Raw genomic sequence first — 19,539 nt, 5'->3', positions numbered from 1 at the left:
ATGTTCAAATTAAAAAAGGATGGGGGGGGGACTGGATAAAGGCAATTTTTTAGAATGAGACCATTTAAATAAATTTCTTGAAATATTAATACCATTTTCTAACACATCACAGTATCAACACTGTTTTATCAGCAAGAGACTTGCAAATTGAGACATGTTTAAGTGTCTGCGTTTGGGGGGGCTTCACTTAGGTACATCTGTTATACAAGTGACTGCAACGGATGCAGATGACGCCAACTACGGAAACAGTGCTAAAGTGGTCTATAGCATATTGCAAGGACAACCGTATTTTTCCGTGGACCCAGAATCAGGTAAGAACATTTTACATTTGGTCTCTACTACGTCTGGATCCTTAGAGATGTTTGTGTATTTTAAAATCTATTCATTCAGCATTGTTTCAATTTGTTACCTATTGCTATTCTATAGAAACAAACTTTCTATTATTTGACTATTTAAATTGTTAGCTCTTTAGCCTACTGTTTATTAAGTTTAAATTTAAAACATTAAATCGAAAATTTCAGATTTCACAGAGCTTTTTCCACTGTGGTATAGGGAATACACAAAACCTAGAGTGTAAAATCATCTCAACTAAGGCAACTTGTTTCTCTAAATTATTTTTAACTAAAGGTTTGGTTTTGTAACAGAATGATACTTACACTGATTTAGTAAGCCTAATTCCTAAACAATAGCCATGGTGGAATTATTTCTTTTTCGTGAGTTAAGCTAAATTGGTTATGGTACACCAACATTTATCCGTTTGTTATAATTAACTTCTGTAAAATGGATCTTGCATAGCTTAAAAAAAATCAGAGAATAAATACCAAAACATCTGTCTTCTTTCTCCAAAAGGCATAATAAAAACGGCATTACCAGACATGAGTAGAGAAAACAGAGAGCAGTACCAGGTGATTATACAGGCCAAAGACATGGGTGGCCAGATGGGAGGCCTTTCTGGAACTACCACAGTGAACATCACCCTGACGGACGTCAACAACAATCCTCCCCGATTCCCCCAGCGTAAGGAAGGTTTCATTGATTCATGCTGAAAAGCCTCTCCAAAGCTACTAAGAGATCTGATATTTAATGAGTAGTTTCACTGCTGTGCTCAGGCAAAAACATAAAAGACAAATCTACAAAAAAAAAAAAAAAATCGCTTCCCCACAGTTGAAAATGACAGTGATTAGTTTGTACATTTTTGAGTTGGTAGTGGGGGAAAATAAGGATATGAGGTTCTTTTGACAACTTGAACTATTTCTTCTACCTTTTGAGGAGTTATAAAGTTTTCAGAATATCTTTCCCAATTTTTACTCTGCTTAACCTATCCTTTCTTTCTTTTCTCTTCCCTGGCTAGGAGTGTGGGTTCTGAAGTCCAAATGCCTAAATTCAACTTTTTATCTGACACCTGTCTTACGTTAGTTATCTGTTCTATACATAAAAATTATAACTCCTATTTAAACAAAGACTCAATTTTTTAACACCTCTGAAATCAGATAGTATATTAAAATCAATGCTGATCATTTTAATTGGCAGCTTTTTTTTTTTTTTTTTTTGCTGGCCATAGTTATAGTATACCTCAGATGTGATATCTTAGGCATAATTTTAAAAAAACTCATTGCTGTCCGGTTGATTCTGATTCATAGCAACCCTATAGGACAGGGTACCACTGCCCCATAGGGTTTTCAAGGAGCGCCTGGTGAATTCGAACGGCTAACCTTTGGTTAGCAGCTGTAGCTCTTAACCATTATGCCACCAGGATTTCCTAAATATAATAAAGGATGGTATAATTTATGTAATGAAATGGTAAAGACAAACAGTTAATATCCTTTCAATCATCATCATTTTAGCCATGGATGCTTTGCCTTCCATGAGGTCCTACAAAAACTGATTCCAATTTCTGGAAAAAATGCTTCTATTTTGCAGTAGATAAAAGTATAAAGGACTCTACCTTAAATTTTTCAAATAAAGAATCTCATATTGAAATTTATGACATTGATTCCAATAGAATAAAGCACTTTTCCAGGCTAATCAAATTTGAAATACTTGATGATATAACTTTCCTTGGTCAATATATTCATATTGTAAATGTTAAACAGAAGACTTGGCTGAGGAAAAGATTGATAGGTCTAAATAACATAACCTTAAACTGTGGATTCGGTTTCCTGAAATATAAACTGAAAGAGTATAATACTGAATTCTCCAATGACTTGCAACTCTGTAATTCTATGATATAATCTCAGCAAAAAGCTTGAAACCATAATAATAACAGTAAAGAGTCTCAACGAGAATACACTGAGCTAACTATGAATATTACAGACCGAATCCTATGCAATTCTCAAAAAAAAAACAACCCAAAACTATGAGTTAATTACTATCGTTTAACTTAGGTTCGGACTATTGGGTTAATATGAGTAGGAATCGAGATTTGACTAACTTGCGCAGTAGTGAGAATTCAAACTCAAAACAAACAAAAAAACCAAACCCGTTGTCATCGAGTCGATTCCGACTCACAGCAACCCTGTATACAGGACAGAGTAGTACTGCCCCACAGGGTTTCCAAAAAGCAGCTGGTGGATTCAAATGACCTACCCATTGGTTAGGCAGTAGGATTTATACATTTTAACTACCAAGAAAATTGGAAAGAGAATAGACTTCAAAGTCAGAAGGACTTAGTTTTCCATTCTGCTTTTCTCAAGACTGGAGGATTTCCTTGAGCCCTGCCCTTCAGGATATGATACCTATCTAATTGAGAGAATTAAATAAATTAGTACAAAATGCTTTAGGCCCTTGGGTGATTCTATCACAGATGGTCCTAGACCTGGCTTAACAAAAAGTGCAGCCTACTGACCAAAACCTGTGGGTGATTTTGGCTGGAGTAGTGAGATGGGTCCTAAAGGGTCAGCAGGACCCATCGGACAAGGAAAGATATTCTAGAGGGCATGGAGAGAGGGAACAGAAATTCACGGCCCATGTCCCCAGAAAGTTAAATTTTTCCTCAGTTAGTCCTGAACTCACTCAGTTTTCCCTCAATCAGGGGCAGCCCTGGTAGTAAAAAATCTCAGGTCCTAGAATCACCTTGGTCTCAGTTCTTAGCTCTGTTGCTGTGTGACTTTGGACAAGTCACTTCCCCTCTCTGAGCTTCAGTTTTCCCTTCTGTAAGATAATGGCAATGAAAGTAATTACCTTACCAGAGTATTGGCAAGAGAGAATGAGTTCATGTGTACTAACATGCCTAGAATATAGTAGGTACTCAATAAACGTTGCTGATTTCTTCTTAAAAAAAAAATGCTTTAGGCCTTGTGTGGGGCTCAGCACATAGTAAGCATTTAAAAATATTTCTGACTTTTATTAACTTTTTTTGTATTATCATCACTATTGTTTCTTGAACAAATAGTTTTATAAACAGCAGTATTAATATAATAAATGGCTGGACTTGCAGAAAGCAGAAGCTATGCCCTAATTAAAGGAATTAATATTAAAACAAGCAAAAAGGAAAAAAAATGTATATATATAAGCATATGTGTGTATATACATATATATATATTCCATGCACAAAAAGAAAACAATAGTTGGTTTTCTTATCCCTTTAAATAATTTTTTCTTTCCTTCTTTAAATTTCTACCCCAATGTAGAATATAGTAGTAAATGCACGTTCTTTTAGATAATTTAATATTAGTAAAAATATGTAATGGAAATTTGAAATCCCCAGATAACCAATAAATAATGGCTTTCTTGTCCTTTTAAGTCAAAAGTTCTGGATTCCAATACCAGATCTACCATCTATTACCTAAATAACCTTAGAACATTCAATTTGTCTTTCTGAGAGTTATATTTCTCATTTACAAAATGAGATTCTTCAGCCTTTCTAAGTTATTTTTCCAATTTAATAGAGCTATAATTTTTGACAGCTTACAATTCGATGTGATGAAAAAGCTCTCCCAGTTTTAAGTAAATTTATTTAATTGAAAAAGGCAGGGGAAATGAAAGATTTTTGTTATCTAAAACTGAAAATTCAAAACAGCTCTGATTTAATTTCCAGGTACGTATCAGTTTAAGTCTCCTGAGTCTGTACCTCTTGGAACTCATCTTGGAAGAATAAAAGCCAGTGACCCTGATGTGGGGGAAAATGCTGAGATGGAATACAGCCTTGCCGAAGGAGACGGAGCAGACATGTTCGATGTCATCACTGACAAGGATACACAGGAAGGGATTATAACTGTCAAACAGGTTTCTTTTCACTGTCTTCATTTTTTTCATCAAGGCCTCTGGAGTTTATTTTTTTGCTTTTCGGTAAGGGAAGAAAAGCCTAGGATTTATTTTATCCATCCTTTACGTACTGTCTATCCTTCATATTCCTGGGGATGGTCGTCGTGATTTCAATTCAGTAAGTTAAGCATCTTCATCACTGACCCTTATTATAATGGTATAAAACCTCAGCTTCTCGTGCAGGTAGACAACCACCAAACAAAGAATCCCTAAACTCAGAAACATTTGTTCATATTTCTCCACGGGAGAGAAAGCAGTCACACTGCCATCACTCTTATTTCATGCACTTTAAAACATATTTTAATTGTCAGTGTGATGGTCTTTTTAAACAGATGAAACATGAAGATGCTCTGTTCTCATATGTTTTGTTTTGTTTTTATTTTTGATGCAGTATGGGAGAACATTCTGAATTTCCATGACATAGAATAATCCAGCAAAATAGTCATTATTTTACATTGTTCTGGTTTCTGTCATTTCATTCATACCTGCCTTTCCATAAATGCTCACATTAATGACTTATAAATCCATTTTTATTTTTAAAATACCAATTTTAGGAAAGAAAGAGCTAAGCAAGGAACTTATATGAACAGTTTGCTAACCCTATTTTATCCTTCCTCTAAATTGCGATTGTGTTTAACTTTAATAACAATAATTTATATATCCATTAAATAATACTTAATTTCCATTTTACCACTTAAAACTAAAGTACATTACTAAGTGGGAATCAATCTAAATGTGTATACCAATACATTTAGCTAACTCCCTTTAAATAAGTACAAGGCAAAACAAATATTTACTAATTTATTTGACATACCAAAGAAACAATAATTGAGAAAGCTTTTTAACCATAATTGTTGTTACCCTCAAGAGAGCTAGTTATTAAATTTCAAAAATTGTGTTGCATTTGTATTTTCAACATTATGTTAATATTTTTTTTTTTTTTAATGAACTCCAGAATTTAGATTTTGAAACCAAAATACTGTACACTTTAAGAGTGGATGCAAGTAACACTCACCCTGATCCCCGATTCTCACACCTGGGACCTTTCAAAGACACAGCGGTCGTCAAAATATCTGTGGAAGACGTAGATGAGCCTCCTGTGTTCAGCAAAACGTCTTACTTGATAGAAGTAGATGAAGATGTAAAGGAAGGCAGCATCATTGGTCAGGTTACAGCATATGACCCAGATGCCACGAACAATTTAATAAAGTAAGTATTTTGAGAAAACCTAAGCTTTCAGAAGAATTTACAATTTTCTTCCTTATTTACAAAGTTTGTGGGAAAAAAAGTCATACAGTGTATGGTCAAACACAGTAATGATGCAAACACTTCCACGGCTCAAATTATTTGCTGGACTATTGTCTTAGATATAGATGCTCCTATAACAGAAATACCACAGAAGTGGATGGCTTTAAAAAAGAGAAATTTATTTTCTCACAGTCTAGGAGGCTAGAAGTCCAAATTTAGGGCACCAGCTCCAGGGGAAGGCTTTCCCTCTCTGTCAGTTCTGGAGGAAGGTCCTTGTCATCAATCTTCCCTTGGTCCAGGAGCTTCTCCGGGCAGGAAACTCAAGTCCGAAGGATCCACTCTGCTCCTAGTGCTGGTTTCTTGGTCGTATGAGGTCCCCCTCTCTCTCTGCTCGCTTCTTTCTTTTACCTCTCAAAAGATATTGGCTTAAGACACAATCTTTAATCTTGTAGATCTCATCACCATAACTGCCACTAATCCATCTCATTAACCTCATAGTAATAGGATTTACAACACATTGGAAAATCACATCAGATGACAAAATGGTAGACAGTCACACAATATTGGCAATCATAGCCTAGCCAAATTGATACACATATTTTGGGGGGGACATAATTCAATCCATAACATCTATCTTCTAAATGCTCTGGATATATGGTTTTATTTGACTGTTATCACTCTACAAGATAAATCCTCTTACTATATATTTTTCTGCTGATGGTAAGGCTGAAGCACTTAGCGTTTAAATGACTTCCGCAGTAGTTAGCCAGTGGCAAAACTGTGTTTTAGAACCAGGCATTCTGACTCCAAAATTTGTGATTTTAATCCTCTTGATTTGATGTTATTCACATTGCATTGTCCCTCTTGCTTAAAACACACCTCAGATAATTGATGATCTAAATAACTAAAATGAAAAAAAAAAAAAATTCTTTTTCTGGTAATGGTAGCCAGGCACTGCGCAGTTCTTCTAGTCTCAGGGCAAAGGAGACAGTTGTTCATGGAGAAAACCAGACATGCATTCAATTTCCTAGTCTGATCTCTGACTCTCCTTCTTCCTCTGTTGCTTCAAATGAATGGAAGCTAATTGTTGTAACTTGAATAGTTGCTTGCTAGCTTTTAAGACCCCAGTCATTACACAATGTAATAGGAAGTACAATAGAAATACTGAAAAACAATGTTAGGTCCATTGATTGGAATGTCCCTCAAAACCTTGACCCTAAACCACCAAAACAAGGAAACAAATCCTATGAGGTGTTTGGTTGTGCATAAGCAGTCTCAGTAGCTGCTTTTTTTTTTTTTGGTAAAAATACATATTGCACAGTATTTGATGATGCAACATTTTTCAGATGCACAGCTTAGTGATATCAATTACATTAATCAGTCATGCAACCATTATTTTAATTGATGCCAAATTTCTCATTACCATAAACGTAAAATCACTGCTTCCCAAACGAAAGCTCCCCTTTTCCTCCTCCCTCCCCCCAAGTAACCACTGTTAAACTAAATATTTTGATCAAAGATTATATAGAATCTTGATGAAAAGGGGGAAATATTGAACAGAATTTGATATTTCAGTGGAATCCAGACTTTGTACAGGCATTGAGGCTGAACGAACCCCCAAAACTATTTCCTTGAGATACCCCTTAAACTTTAAACCATAACTGTCACGTGAAGTTTTTTTTTTTTAATTCTGCTTTAGATGATTTACAGAGCAAATTAGTTTCTCATTAAACAATTAATACACATATTGTTTTGTGACATTGTTTGCCAATCTCACAACGTGTCAACACTCTCCCCTTCTCAAACTTGGGTTCCCCATTATCAGCTTTCTTGTCCCCTTCTGACTGCTCAGCATTGCCTCTGGTTCGGCGTGCCCATTTAATCTCATTTTGTTTTATGAGCCTGTCTAATCTTTGGCTAAAGGATGAACCTGAGAAGTAACTTCAGTACTGAGATAAAAGTCTTTTTTGAACCAAAATTACCTTATCTTAATTAGCAAAGTAAGTCTACTTTGAGCATTGTACATTTTTTTCAAAAGAGATCAAAGTTTCTTTTTTTTTTTTTTTAGTTGTACTTTAGATGAAGGTTTACAGAACAAACTAGCATCTCATTAAACAGTTAGTACACATATTGTTTTAGGATGTTGGTTAACAACCCCATAACATGTCAACACTGTCTCTTCTTGACCTTGGGTTCCCTATTACCAGCTTTCCTTGTGCCCTTCTGCCTTTGGGTCTTTGTCCCTGGGTTGGTGTGCCCCTTTAGGTTCTTTTTGTTTTATGGGCCTGTCAAATGTTTGGTGAAGGGTGAAGCTGAAGACTGACTTCATTACTGAGCTGAAAGAGTGTCTGGGGGTCCCACTCTTGGAGTTTCTCTGTCTCTGTCTCTGTCAGACCAGTGAGTCTGGTCTTTTTTCGTGAGTTATAATTTTGTTGTACATTTTTCTCCAGCTCTGTCAGGGGTCTTCTATTGTGATCCCTGTCAGAGCAGTCATTGGAAGGACATCAGGCTTGGTAAAGTAGAGGGTCAAGGAAAAAGAGGAAGACACTGGATGAGATGGATTGACACAGTGGCTGTAACAATGGGCTCAAGCATAGCAACTATTGTAAGGATGGTGCAGGACTGGGCATTGTTTGGTTCTGTTGTGCATAGGATTGCTATGAGTCGGAACCTACTAGGCAGCATCTAACAACAGCAGCAACATGTCAGCTGAGGTAGATGTTCCCCAAGACCATGGTCCCCTCAGCATTCAGCCCTGCAATTCCACCCCTCAGGGAGTTTGGATGTGTCAATGGAGCTTCCATGGCCTTGCATTGTACAAGTTGTGGTGGATTCACCAGTATTGTGTACTGTCTTACACTTCACCAAAGTTGCCACTTATCTATTGTCTATTTAGTGTTTTCGTGTCCCCATCTTTCCCCTCCCTCATAACCATCAAAGATTATTTCTTTTTGTGTATAAACCTTTTCATGAATTTTTATAGTAGTGATCTCATACAATATTCGTTCTTTCATAATTGACTTACTTCACTCAGCATGATTCCCCTCAGGTTCATCCATGTTGTGAGATGCTTCACAGATTCATCGTTGTTCTTTAGCTTTGAGTAGTACTCCGTTGTGTGTATGTACCATAGATTGTTTATCCGTTCATCTGTTCACGATCATCTAGGTTGTTTCCATCTTTTTGCTATTGTGAATAATGCTGCAGTGAACATGGGTGTGCATATGTCTATTTGTGTGAAGACTCTTATTTCTCTAGTATGTATTCCTAGGAGTGGGATTGCTGGATCATATGGTATATCTATTTTTAGCTTTCTAAAGAAGCTCCATATCATTTTCCAAAATGGTTGTGTCATTTTGCATTCCTACCAGCAGTGCATAAGAGTTCCAATGTCCCCACAACCTCTGCAACATTTGTTATTTTTTTTATTTTTTAATTGTGCCAGTAATGCTGGGGTGAGATGGTATCTCATTGTGGTTTTGATTTGCATTTCTATAATAGCTAGTGATCACGAACATTTCCTGATGTGTCTATTAGCCACTTGAATGTCTTCTTTGGTGAAGTGTCTGTTCTTTTTTTTTTTTGCCCATTTTTAAATTGGATTACTTGTCTTTTTGTTGTAGAGGTGTTGGATTTTCCTGTAGATTTTAGAGTAGACCTCTGTTGGATTTGTAATAGCCAAAATTTTTTTCCTAGTCTGTAGGTTCTCTTTTTACTCTTTTGGTGAAGTCTTTTGATGAGCATAAGTGTTTAATTTTTAGGAGATCTCAGTTATCGAACTCATCTTGAGTTTGCATGTTGTTGTTTGTGGTTTGTATCCTGTTAATGCCGTGTATTAGGGCCTCTAGCATTGATACTATTTTTTCTTCTATGATCTTTATAGTTTTTGGCTTTATATTTAGGTCTTTGATCCATTTCAAATTAGTTTTTGTGTATGGTGTGTGTTATGGGTCCTGTTTCATTTTTTTTTTTTGCAGATGGATATCCAGTTTTGCCAGCACCATTTGTTAAGAAGATTGTCTTTTCCCCATTTGATGAACTTTGGGCCTTTGTCGAAGATCAGGTGATCGTAGGTGAATAGGTTTACATCTGGATTCTCAATTCTGCTCCACTGGTCAATGTATCTGTCATTGTACCAGTACCAGGCTGTTTTGACTACCATAGCTGTATAGTAAGTTCTGGGGTCAGGTAGAGCAAATCCTCCTACTTCATTCTTCTTCTTCAATAGTGCTTTACTTATTAGGGGCCTCTTCCCTTTCCATTAAAAAAAAAAAATTAATGATTAGTTTTTTCCATCCCTATAAAGAATATTGGTGGTGTTCGAAATGGGATTACATTGTATTTGTAAATAGCTTTGGGTGGAATTGACAGTTTCACAATGTTGATTCTACCTATCTATGGGCATGGTATGTTTTTTCATTTATGTAGATCTCTTGGTTTCTTGCAGTAGTGTTTTGTAGTTTTCTTTGTATATGTCTTTTACATCACTGGTTAGGTTTATTCCTAAGTATTTTATTTTTTTAGGGGCTGTCGCTATGAGTCGGAATCGACTCGATGGCACTGGGTTTGGTTTTGGTTTTATTATTATAAATGGTATTGTTTTCCTGATTTCCTTTTCATCATTTTCTTTATTGGCATATGGGGTTACAGCTGAGTTTTGTATGTTTATCTTGTACGTTGCTATTCTGCTGAACCTTTCTATTAGTCCAGTAGTTTTCTCATGGAGTCTTTTGGGTTTTCTATGTATAGTATCATATTATCCACAAATAGGGATAGTTTTACTTCTTCTTTACCAGTTTGGATGCCCTTTATTTCTTTTTCTTGCCTTATTGCTCTAGCTAGGTGTCTTAGCCATCTAGTGCTGCTCTAACAGAAATACCACAAGTAGATGGCAAAGAGAAATTTATTCTCTTTACAGTCTAGTAGTCTACAAGTCCAAATTCAGGGAGTCAGCTTCAGGGGAAGGCTTTTTCTCTCCACCAGCTGTGGAGGAAGGTCCTTCTCGTCAATCTTTTCCTAGACTAGGATTTACTCCACTCAGGAACCCTGGGTCTAATGGATGCTCTCTGCTCCCATTGCTGCTTTCTTCGTTGTATGAGGCCCCCACTCTCTGCTTGCTTCCGTTTCCTTTTATCTCTTGTAAAATAAAAGGTGGTATAGGTCACACTCCAGGGAAACTCCCTTTACATTAGATCAGGGATGTGACCTTAGTAAGGGTGTTACAGTTCCACCCTAATCCTCTTTAACATAAAATTAAAATTACAAATTGGAAGACAACCACACAATACTGGCATTCATGGCCTAACCAAGTTGACACATATTTTTTGGGGACACAATTCAATCCATGACAGCACAATGCTAAATAGGAATGGTGATAAAGGCCACCCTTGTTTCTGTTCTCATGGGGAATGTTTCCAGCCTCTATCCAAAAGAAAGATGTTGGCTGTTGCTTTTGTATGAATGCTGTTGGTTTTGTATAAATGCCCATTATTATGTTGAGGAATTTCTCTTCTATGCCTATTTTATTGAGAGTTTTTTTTTTTTTTTTTTTACCAGGAATGGGTGTTGGACTTTGTCTAATGCCTTTTCTGCATAGATTGATTCTTTTATTTATGTGCTAGGTTACACTGATTGATTTTCTAATGTTGAACCATCCTTGAGTACCTGGTAGGACTCCTACTTCGTCGCAGTATATTATTTTTTTGATATGATGCCGAATTCTTTGGGCTAGAATTTGGTTGAGAATTTTTTGCATCTACGTTCATGTATTGGTCTGTAATTTTTTTTTTTTTTTTTTTTTTTTTTTTTTTGAGTCTTTGCTTGGTTTTGGTATCAGGGTTATGCTGGCTTCATAGAATGATTTCAGAAGTATCCATTCCTTTTCTGTGTTCTGAAATAGTTTGAGTAGCACTAGTGTACTCTCTTCTCTGAATGTTTGGTAGAATTCTCCAGTGAAGCTATCTGTGCCAAGGTTTTTGTTCTGTTTTGTCTTTTTAATTGGGAGTTTTTATTCTTATTATTATTACCTTTTCAACCTCTTCTCTTGTTATGGGTCTGTTCAGATTTTCAACATTACTTTGTGTTAGTTTAGGTACGTAGCATGTTTCTAGAAATTTGTCCATTTCCTCCAGGTTTTCAAATTTGTTGCAATATAGGTTTTCACTATATTCTGTTATGATTCGCTTTATTTCAGTTGGATCTGTTGTAATTTCCCCCATTTCATTTCTTCTTTGGGTTACTTGGGTCCTCTCGTGTTTTTCTTTTGTCAGTTTGGCCAGAGGTTTGTCGATATTGTTGATCCTTTCAAAGAACCAAATTTTGGTTTTCTTGATTCTTTCTATTGTGTTTCTATTCTCTATTTCACTTACTTCTACTCTGATTTTTATTATTTCCTTTTTACTGGTGGCTGTGTGCTTCTTTCACTGTTCTCTTTCTATTTGTTGGAGTTGTGTAGCTAATTTTTGTTATTTTGTCCCTTTCTTCTTTTTTGGATGTGTTCATCTATTGCTATAAATTGACCCCTGAGCACTGACTTTGCTGTGTCCCAAAGGTTTTGGTAAGATGTGTTTTCATTCTCATTTGATTCTAAGAGTTTTTGATTCCATCTCTAATTTCTTCTGTGACTTGGTTTTTAAGCAGGATGTTACTCAGTTCCATGTAATTGATTTTTTTTTCTTTGTGTTATTAATTTGTACCTTGATGGCATTGTTGTCAGAGAAGATATTTGTATTATCTCAAAGTTTTGGATTTTATTGAGGGTTGATCTCTCACCTAAGATGTGGTCTTTTCTGGAGAACATTCCATGTGCATTGAAAAAGAATGTGTACTTTGCAGCTGTTTGGCAGAGTGTTCTGTACATGTCTGTGAGGTCAGGTTGGCTGATTGTGGCCTTTAGATCTTCTGTATCTTTGTTGAATTTCTTTCTAGATGTTCTGTCCTTTACTGACAGCAGTGTGTTGAAGTCTACTACTATTATTTGGAACTGTCAGTTTCTCTTTTCAGTGTCGTTAGAGTTTATTTTACGTATTTTGGAGCCCCATCATTAGGTGTGCAGATATTTATTGTGGTTATATCTGCATGATGGATTGTCCCCTTAATCATTGTATAGTGCCCTCCTTTGTCTTTTATGATTGTGTTTTAAAGTCAGTTTTATCTGAGATTGGTATTGACACTCCTGCTCTTTTTTGGTAGTTGTTTGCTTGATATATTTTTTCCATCCTTTGATTTCTAGTAAATTTACATGTGTGTTACTAAAGTGTGTCTCTTGTAGACAGCATATTGATGGATCCTTTTTTTTTATCCATTCTATCACTCTCTGTCTCTTTATGGGTGCATTTTGGCAGTTTATGTTCAGTGTAATTATTGATAGGTGTGTTTACTGCTGTCATTTTGCAGTTTTTTTTTTTTTTTTGGTGTGTGTGTGTGTGATGCAGGCGTTTTCTTTGTTCCTCTTACTCTCCTATGCTGAATTCCTTTTATTTGTGGATTTTTTTTAATTTCTTTTGTTTTTGTAGATTTTGTGTCTACTAAGACTTTATGTTTTTCTACTTTATTTTGATGAGTAGGTTTCTTAACTTTCTTTGTGTTTACCTTGAAATTTACTCTTTCCTTCTTAAGTTTGACCCAGTCTATTATTACTTGTTATCGCCTTGCCTTCCACTCCATTAAAAAGTTCTATACCTACACTGTTTATTCCCTCTTTCATTGTTCTGATGTTGTCATTTACAGATTAAACTGTCTGCTTCCCTGTTGCAAATGTCTTGCTTTTGAATAGTCCTTGAGAGTTCATTTCCCAGGTTGGTATCTGGCTGGTGTGATATTGAGTCCTTAATTCAGGCTGTGGTCTGATGGTTCTTATTTTCAAACATTTTTTTTTTCTTTCAAGGTTGTATACGTGTCATCCCATTGCCTTCTTGTCTGCATGGTATCTCCCAAGTAATCAGAGCTTAGATTTATTGTTTTCCCTCTGTATGTGAGTTTTCGTTTTTTCTTGAGCTGCTCTCAGGATTCTTTCTTTGTCTTTGATTTTAGCAAGTGTGATTATGATATGCCTTCGTGATTTTTTTTTTTTTTTTTGGAATCTATCCCATATGGGGTTCATTGAGCTTCTTGTATGGTCACCTTTTCATCTTTCATGATATTAGGGAAGTTTTCTGTCAGCAATTCTTCAATGATCCTCTGTGTTTTCCATTTCTTCTCCTGTTCTGGAACTCCAATCACTGGCAAATTTATGCTTTTAACTCTATCCGACATCATTCTCAGGATTTCTTAATTTTTCTTCATTCTTTTTTTCTGACTTTTCCACAAAGTTGTATTAAAGTGTTTATCTTCGATTTCGCTGATCCTGTCTTCAGTTGTTTCAAACCTGCTCCTCACATCTTCTGTGACACTGTCCATTTCTGAAACCTTGTTTATCTTTTGGATTTCTAGTTGTTGTTTTTGTATGATTTTTAGTTCTGAATTTTTTTTGATATTTTGTTCCTGTATAATTTTCCTGAATTCTTTCATTGTGTTGTCTGTATTTCCCAGGAATTTGCCTGTCTTTTCATGAACTTGTCTATTTTTTCCTCATTTTCATCTGCTTTTTGCATCAACTTTTGGATAGCTCTGAATAGTAGCTATCAGTACCTATCAGGTATTTCTAGTGCCTTTTCTTCTCCTGGAAAGTTATCTGGTATTTTATTTTGGACACCTACTGGACCCATCCTGTCCTGTTTTTGTATATGCTTTTATATTATCTACTGTGTTTGGGACATGCAGTAGTTATTTTCTTTGTTTATTGATTGTAGATTTGTTTCTTTCATTCTGCTTTTTTTGTTTTATTTGGTTATGTTTGATTGGGGGGGGAGGCTCCATGTTCTTTGTTGTTTGCTCATCTGTGGGCACGATACTTTTCATCTCCTTGTCCAATGGGCAGGGCCAATCACTCAGCTATGGTGCAACAGGGCAGGTCCAGCAGGTGCTCTGTCTCCTGCTTTAAGCACCGTGAAGCTTTACTCCCATACTCCCTGTCTGCCAGGAGTCCACGATGGTGATTCTGTGCTCTCTTAGCTGATAGAGGACTTCTGCTTGTATCTCTGCTTTCTGTCCTTTCTCTTTCAGTTTCTTCTTCCATTTGGTGCTTGGTTGAGTTATCTCTTCATTTGACTCTTAGGCTTCCAGGATTGACATTTGTCTCTGTTTTACTTAGTTTTTTGGGTGGAGGGACAGTGTGGTGGTTCTGTCTATAACACCATGTTTGTTCCACCTCCTGCACTGTGCTTTTGTAAAAGAATTATCTATGTGAGATCAAATTAAGAAAAGCAGCTTGAAGGTTTAATGAGGAGCTTAAGGCCCAGCGAATTTAAGTAGATGGTGGTGGAATACTTTGGAAAAGGATAGCAAGAATGGTTGCACAACTTGAATGTAATCAATGCCACTGAACTGTATGTGCAGGAGCTGTTGACAGGCTCTATCTTTGGCTGTGTATATTTTCACCAATATTAAAAATAAGAAAATTAAGAAGTCAGTGATCCTTTATTCAAGGAGCTCAAAGATGAGAGCTGTAAAAACAATTCAAACAATTATAAACACTGTTAAAACTCAAAAAAAAAAACTTATTTGTTTACAAATGATATTATGAAATATCTTTTTTTGAAAATAGTCACTAGGCACACTTTATATCAAAATTTTAAAATAAGTGCATTTTATTTCCATAAAAAACAGAGAATTATCTGGAAAGAGTAGTGATATTTTACTCAGTAAGAACTGTAAAAGTATTATAATTAGCATAGTCCAGTATAGGATAGTATATTTTTCTGAAATTTTAATATCGTGTTCATTAAAATATTCTAGAAATTTAAAGGATCGTTTTATATAGTTCTTAAGGAAAATGCAAATATACTTTGTAATTGACATAAATGGATGAATAGGATGGGTGGAAGAGGATGGAAGGACATATGGATGAGACATACAGTGCTGGGGGATAGACAAATAATAAATTGCCTGTTAAATATGTAGCTAGTAAAATGCCTAAGATTCTGTTAGTTTAATTAAGGGAAATAAATGATTCAAATGTGATCAGGCAAAATTTTCTAGAATTTTTGTCAGATTGCCACACATAGAAAATTAATAATCACAATACTACATATATAATTAACTAATTTTAATTTAGGATATAATTACTATTCAGCTGTATTAATTCACAAAACAATGTTTACCAAACATACCCTAATGAAGATTTAATTTGTTGGTGGAATTAATATATTTTTGAGCATGTTAATATTTGCAGTAATGACAAAGTCCATACAATTTTAACCAGTAGTTAAAACCCACAATTTATATTACCTTGAACTATTTGGTTAGTTTTAGGTTAATTAGAATATAATTAAGGAACTTCCTTTTTTAGTAAGATATATGATTAAGTTCAAATTATGTATATTTTGTATATTATTCAACATTATTTAATAAAACTTAAGTTCTAATTATACCAATGCATAGAAGATTATTTTACTCTATCCAAATTTTATTAACACATATAAGGTATATTTACTTAAAGTGTCCACATTGTTTAAAACAAAGTTCCTAAAATGAAATCTAGTTTTCTAGTGGTCTATGTGTATAGTATTAGCTTGTTCAAAAAAAAAAAAAAGTTTATTTATATTTTGTTGAAATAGTATGGGGCTGGCTCACTTTGGAATTCCTTGTAGTTGGATCTAATCTGAATTTTTTTTAAAACAGTGATGAAAAAGGAAGTTTAAAGTTCTTTTTTTTTTTAATATTCTTTGTAATATTAAAATGGAAACAAATTCCCACCTTTATTAAACAAACCAAAAAAAAAAAAAACAATTACTCATAAAAGTAACTATAAATGCCCAATTCTAAAACAAAGGAGATTTTGGTTGTGCCTTCATTTCTCCTTAGCATTTCTTGCAAAAATACTTAGGCTAAAAGTCATACTCATGAAAAAAAGTGATTTCTTATAACTTTTTTCAGTTAAAATTATCTGCTGATAGAAAGTTGTAGACAGCAGCAGTTTTTTTTTTTTTTCATATGGTGAACCTTTCCATTGTCAAATTATTGGACATTCTAAGACTAAATGAGATGAAATATTGATGATCCATGTATTCATTAATTTTTCATCTAGTATGATATGTTGCATATCAGGGATTCAGTAAATGTTGGTTAGCTTGATGGAGGTATATTACTTTTTCCATGTAACTAAGGCTGTTTATTTACTGAGAAAAGAACAACAGGTGTTCCGTCAAGTGTGATCATGTCTTTAAATTGCACAAATTAAAATGTATGATTTGATAAATATTGGCATATTGGTACACCTGCAAAAACATCACTACAATCAAAATAATGTCCATGTTCTTTATCTCCACAAGTTTCCTCATGCCCCTTTGTAATCCCTTATTCCCAAACCTACCCAGAATCAACCCCATCCCCAGGCAAATACTGATATGCTTCCTGTCAATACAGATTCAAGTAGATTAGATTGTATTCTCTAGGATTTTGTATAAAAAAAAAAAGTGCATTTTTTTTGTCTTTTTTTTCCATTTAACATAACTATCCCAAGATTTATCCTTGTCACCGTATGCACCAATGGTTCATCCTCCTTATTGTGAATAGTATTCCAGTGTATAGAAATACCAAACTTTGTTTATCTTTTCACCCATTGATTATCATTTGGTTTGTTTCCAGTTCTTGAATATTACATTTGTACACATTTGCTTTCATTTATCTTGGGTAAATACATTAAAGTGTTATAGCTGGATTTTATGGCATATGTATGCTTACTTTTTAAGAAATGTCAAATTTTTATCTAAGTAAGTTGTGTGACTTTGTGTTTTCACCAGTGCGGATGATAAAACCAAACCAAACCAAACCTAGTGCCATCGAGTCGATTCTGACTCATAGCGACCCTATAGGACAGAGTAGAACTGCCCCATAGAGTTTCCAAGGAGTGCCTGGCGGATTCGAACTGCTGACCCTTTGGTTAGCAGCTGTAACACTTAAACACTACGCCACCAGGGTTTGGTTTCAATTATTCCACATTCACATCAGCACTTGATACGAACTTTTTTTTTTATCCTTTCTAATAGGTGCATACCATATCATTATGTTTTTAATTTTTATCCCCCTATGATTAATGATGTGGAAAAACTTCTCATATGTTTCTGTGCCATCTGTAAATGTTCTGTGATGCAGTATCTATTCAAATATTTTACCTACTTTAATTGGGTTATCAACTTTTTTTTTGCATACAATTTATAATGCTTTATGTATGAAATCTTTGCCTAATCCAAAGTCACAAAGATCTTTTATTTCTTTTCCAAAAGATGCAGTGTTTTAGGTATTATATTTATATTTTCGATCAATTTTAAGTTTTCTTTTGTGTGTGTGTGTGTGTAATATATGGATCAAAGTTCTTTGTGTTTTGCATATGGATAGTTAATACTTCCAGCAACATTTGTTACAAAGACTACCCTTTCTTCAGTGAATTGCCTTTGAATTTTGTTGAAAATCGGTTTTCTATATATGTGTAGATCTATGTCTGAATAATCTCTTCTAGTCCAATGATCTATTTTTTTATGCTTACATAAATAACATACTTTCAAGTAGCTTTATAACAAGTCCTGAAAGCAGGAGATATGTGACCCTACATTTATTTATTTATTTTTAACCATTTGGTTATTCTATGCCATTTGCATTACTAAATATCAATTTCTACAAAGTCTATAGGAATTTTGGACTGGGATTGTGTTGAATCTATACATCTATATAGGCAGAATTGAAAACTTAATGATAATGAGTCTATTAATTTGTAAACAGGGTATATCTCTCCACTTTATTTGGGATTTTTTTTTCAGATATGTTTTTTGTTTTATGTGTACAAATAAAAAATATATTTTGTCAGATTTAACATTTTGATTCTATTATTTTGATTTTTTTAATTTCAGTTTCTGGTAGTTTTTTGCATATAGAAATAAAACTGATTTTTATATGTTGATCTTGTTTCTCACAACCTTGCTGAACTCACAAATTAGAGTCGTTTTCAAAGTAGAGTTGATCTTAATGACATGCCTGGAGTTAGGCTTCCGGGATCTTCATTTGGAGTTGTGGCACAACTCAAAATTAGAGGGAACAGCTGCAAACATCCAATAATAATTGGAACATGATATATACAAAGTATGAATCTAGGAAAACGATGTCATCAAAAATGAAATGAAACTCATACAGATAAATATCATAGGCATTAGTGAGCTGAAATGAATTGGTATTGGCCATTTTGAATCTGACAATCTTTTGGCCCACTATGGCAGGAAGGACAAATTAAACAGTAATGGCTTTGCAGTTGTTAAAAAAGAACATTTCAAGATGTTCAATCCTGAAGTACAATGCTGTCAGTGATAGGATAATTTTCATAGGCCTACGAGGAAGACCAGTTAATATGAGTATTATTAAAATTTGAAAACTAACCACTAAGTCCAAAGATGATGAAATTGAAGATTTTTACCAACTTTTAAAGTCTGAAATTGATCAAATATGCAATTAAGACACATTGGTAATTACTAGTGATTGGAACGTGAAAGTTAGAGACAAAGAATAGTGACCGATAGTTAGAAAATAAGGCCTTGGTGATAGAAATGATGCCAAAGATCGCATGATAAAATTTTGCAAGACTAACAATTTCTTCTTTGCAAATACTTTTTTTCAACAACATAAACAGTGAACATACACATAGACCTCACCAGATGGAATTCAAAGGAATCAAATCAACTTCATCTGTGGAAAGAGATGATGGAAAAGTTCGATATCATCAGTCAGAACAAGGCCAGGGGCTAACCGTGGAAAAAAAAAAAAACAAAAAACTGTGGAACATACCATCAATTGCTCATATACAAGTTCATGCTGAAATTAAAGAAAATTAGAACAAGTCCTCAAGAGCCATAGTATGGCCTTGCATATATTCCACCTGAATTTAGAGACCATCACAAGAATAGATGTGATGCATTAAACACTAGTGACTGAAGACTAGACAAA

At 34.7% G+C, this 19,539-nt stretch overlaps 1 protein-coding gene across 4 annotated transcripts in view; it reads left to right on the top strand.

The window, feature by feature from the left end:
* CDH9 (cadherin 9) overlaps nucleotides 1–19,539 on the top strand; it is a 99,606-nt gene that overhangs the window by 59,342 nt on the left and 20,725 nt on the right. For 3 of the 4 annotated variants that reach the window (XM_064270887.1, XM_003407886.3, XM_023545400.2), the window contains exons 3-6: nucleotides 192–311; nucleotides 850–1,017; nucleotides 4,037–4,224; nucleotides 5,219–5,472. In XM_064270887.1, coding sequence (XP_064126957.1) covers nucleotides 192–311; nucleotides 850–1,017; nucleotides 4,037–4,224; nucleotides 5,219–5,472 — 730 coding nt within the window. The remainder of the gene's footprint in view (nucleotides 1–191; nucleotides 312–849; nucleotides 1,018–4,036; nucleotides 4,225–5,218; nucleotides 5,473–19,539) is intronic. The other variant, XM_023545401.2, reaches the window with a different exon arrangement.

Source organism: Loxodonta africana, chromosome 2 (genome assembly GCF_030014295.1).
Source record: "Loxodonta africana isolate mLoxAfr1 chromosome 2, mLoxAfr1.hap2, whole genome shotgun sequence".
NCBI lineage: Eukaryota > Metazoa > Chordata > Mammalia > Proboscidea > Elephantidae > Loxodonta > Loxodonta africana.
The sequence above is the reverse complement of the archived record's forward strand: the minus strand, read 5'-3'. Positions and strand labels throughout refer to the sequence as shown.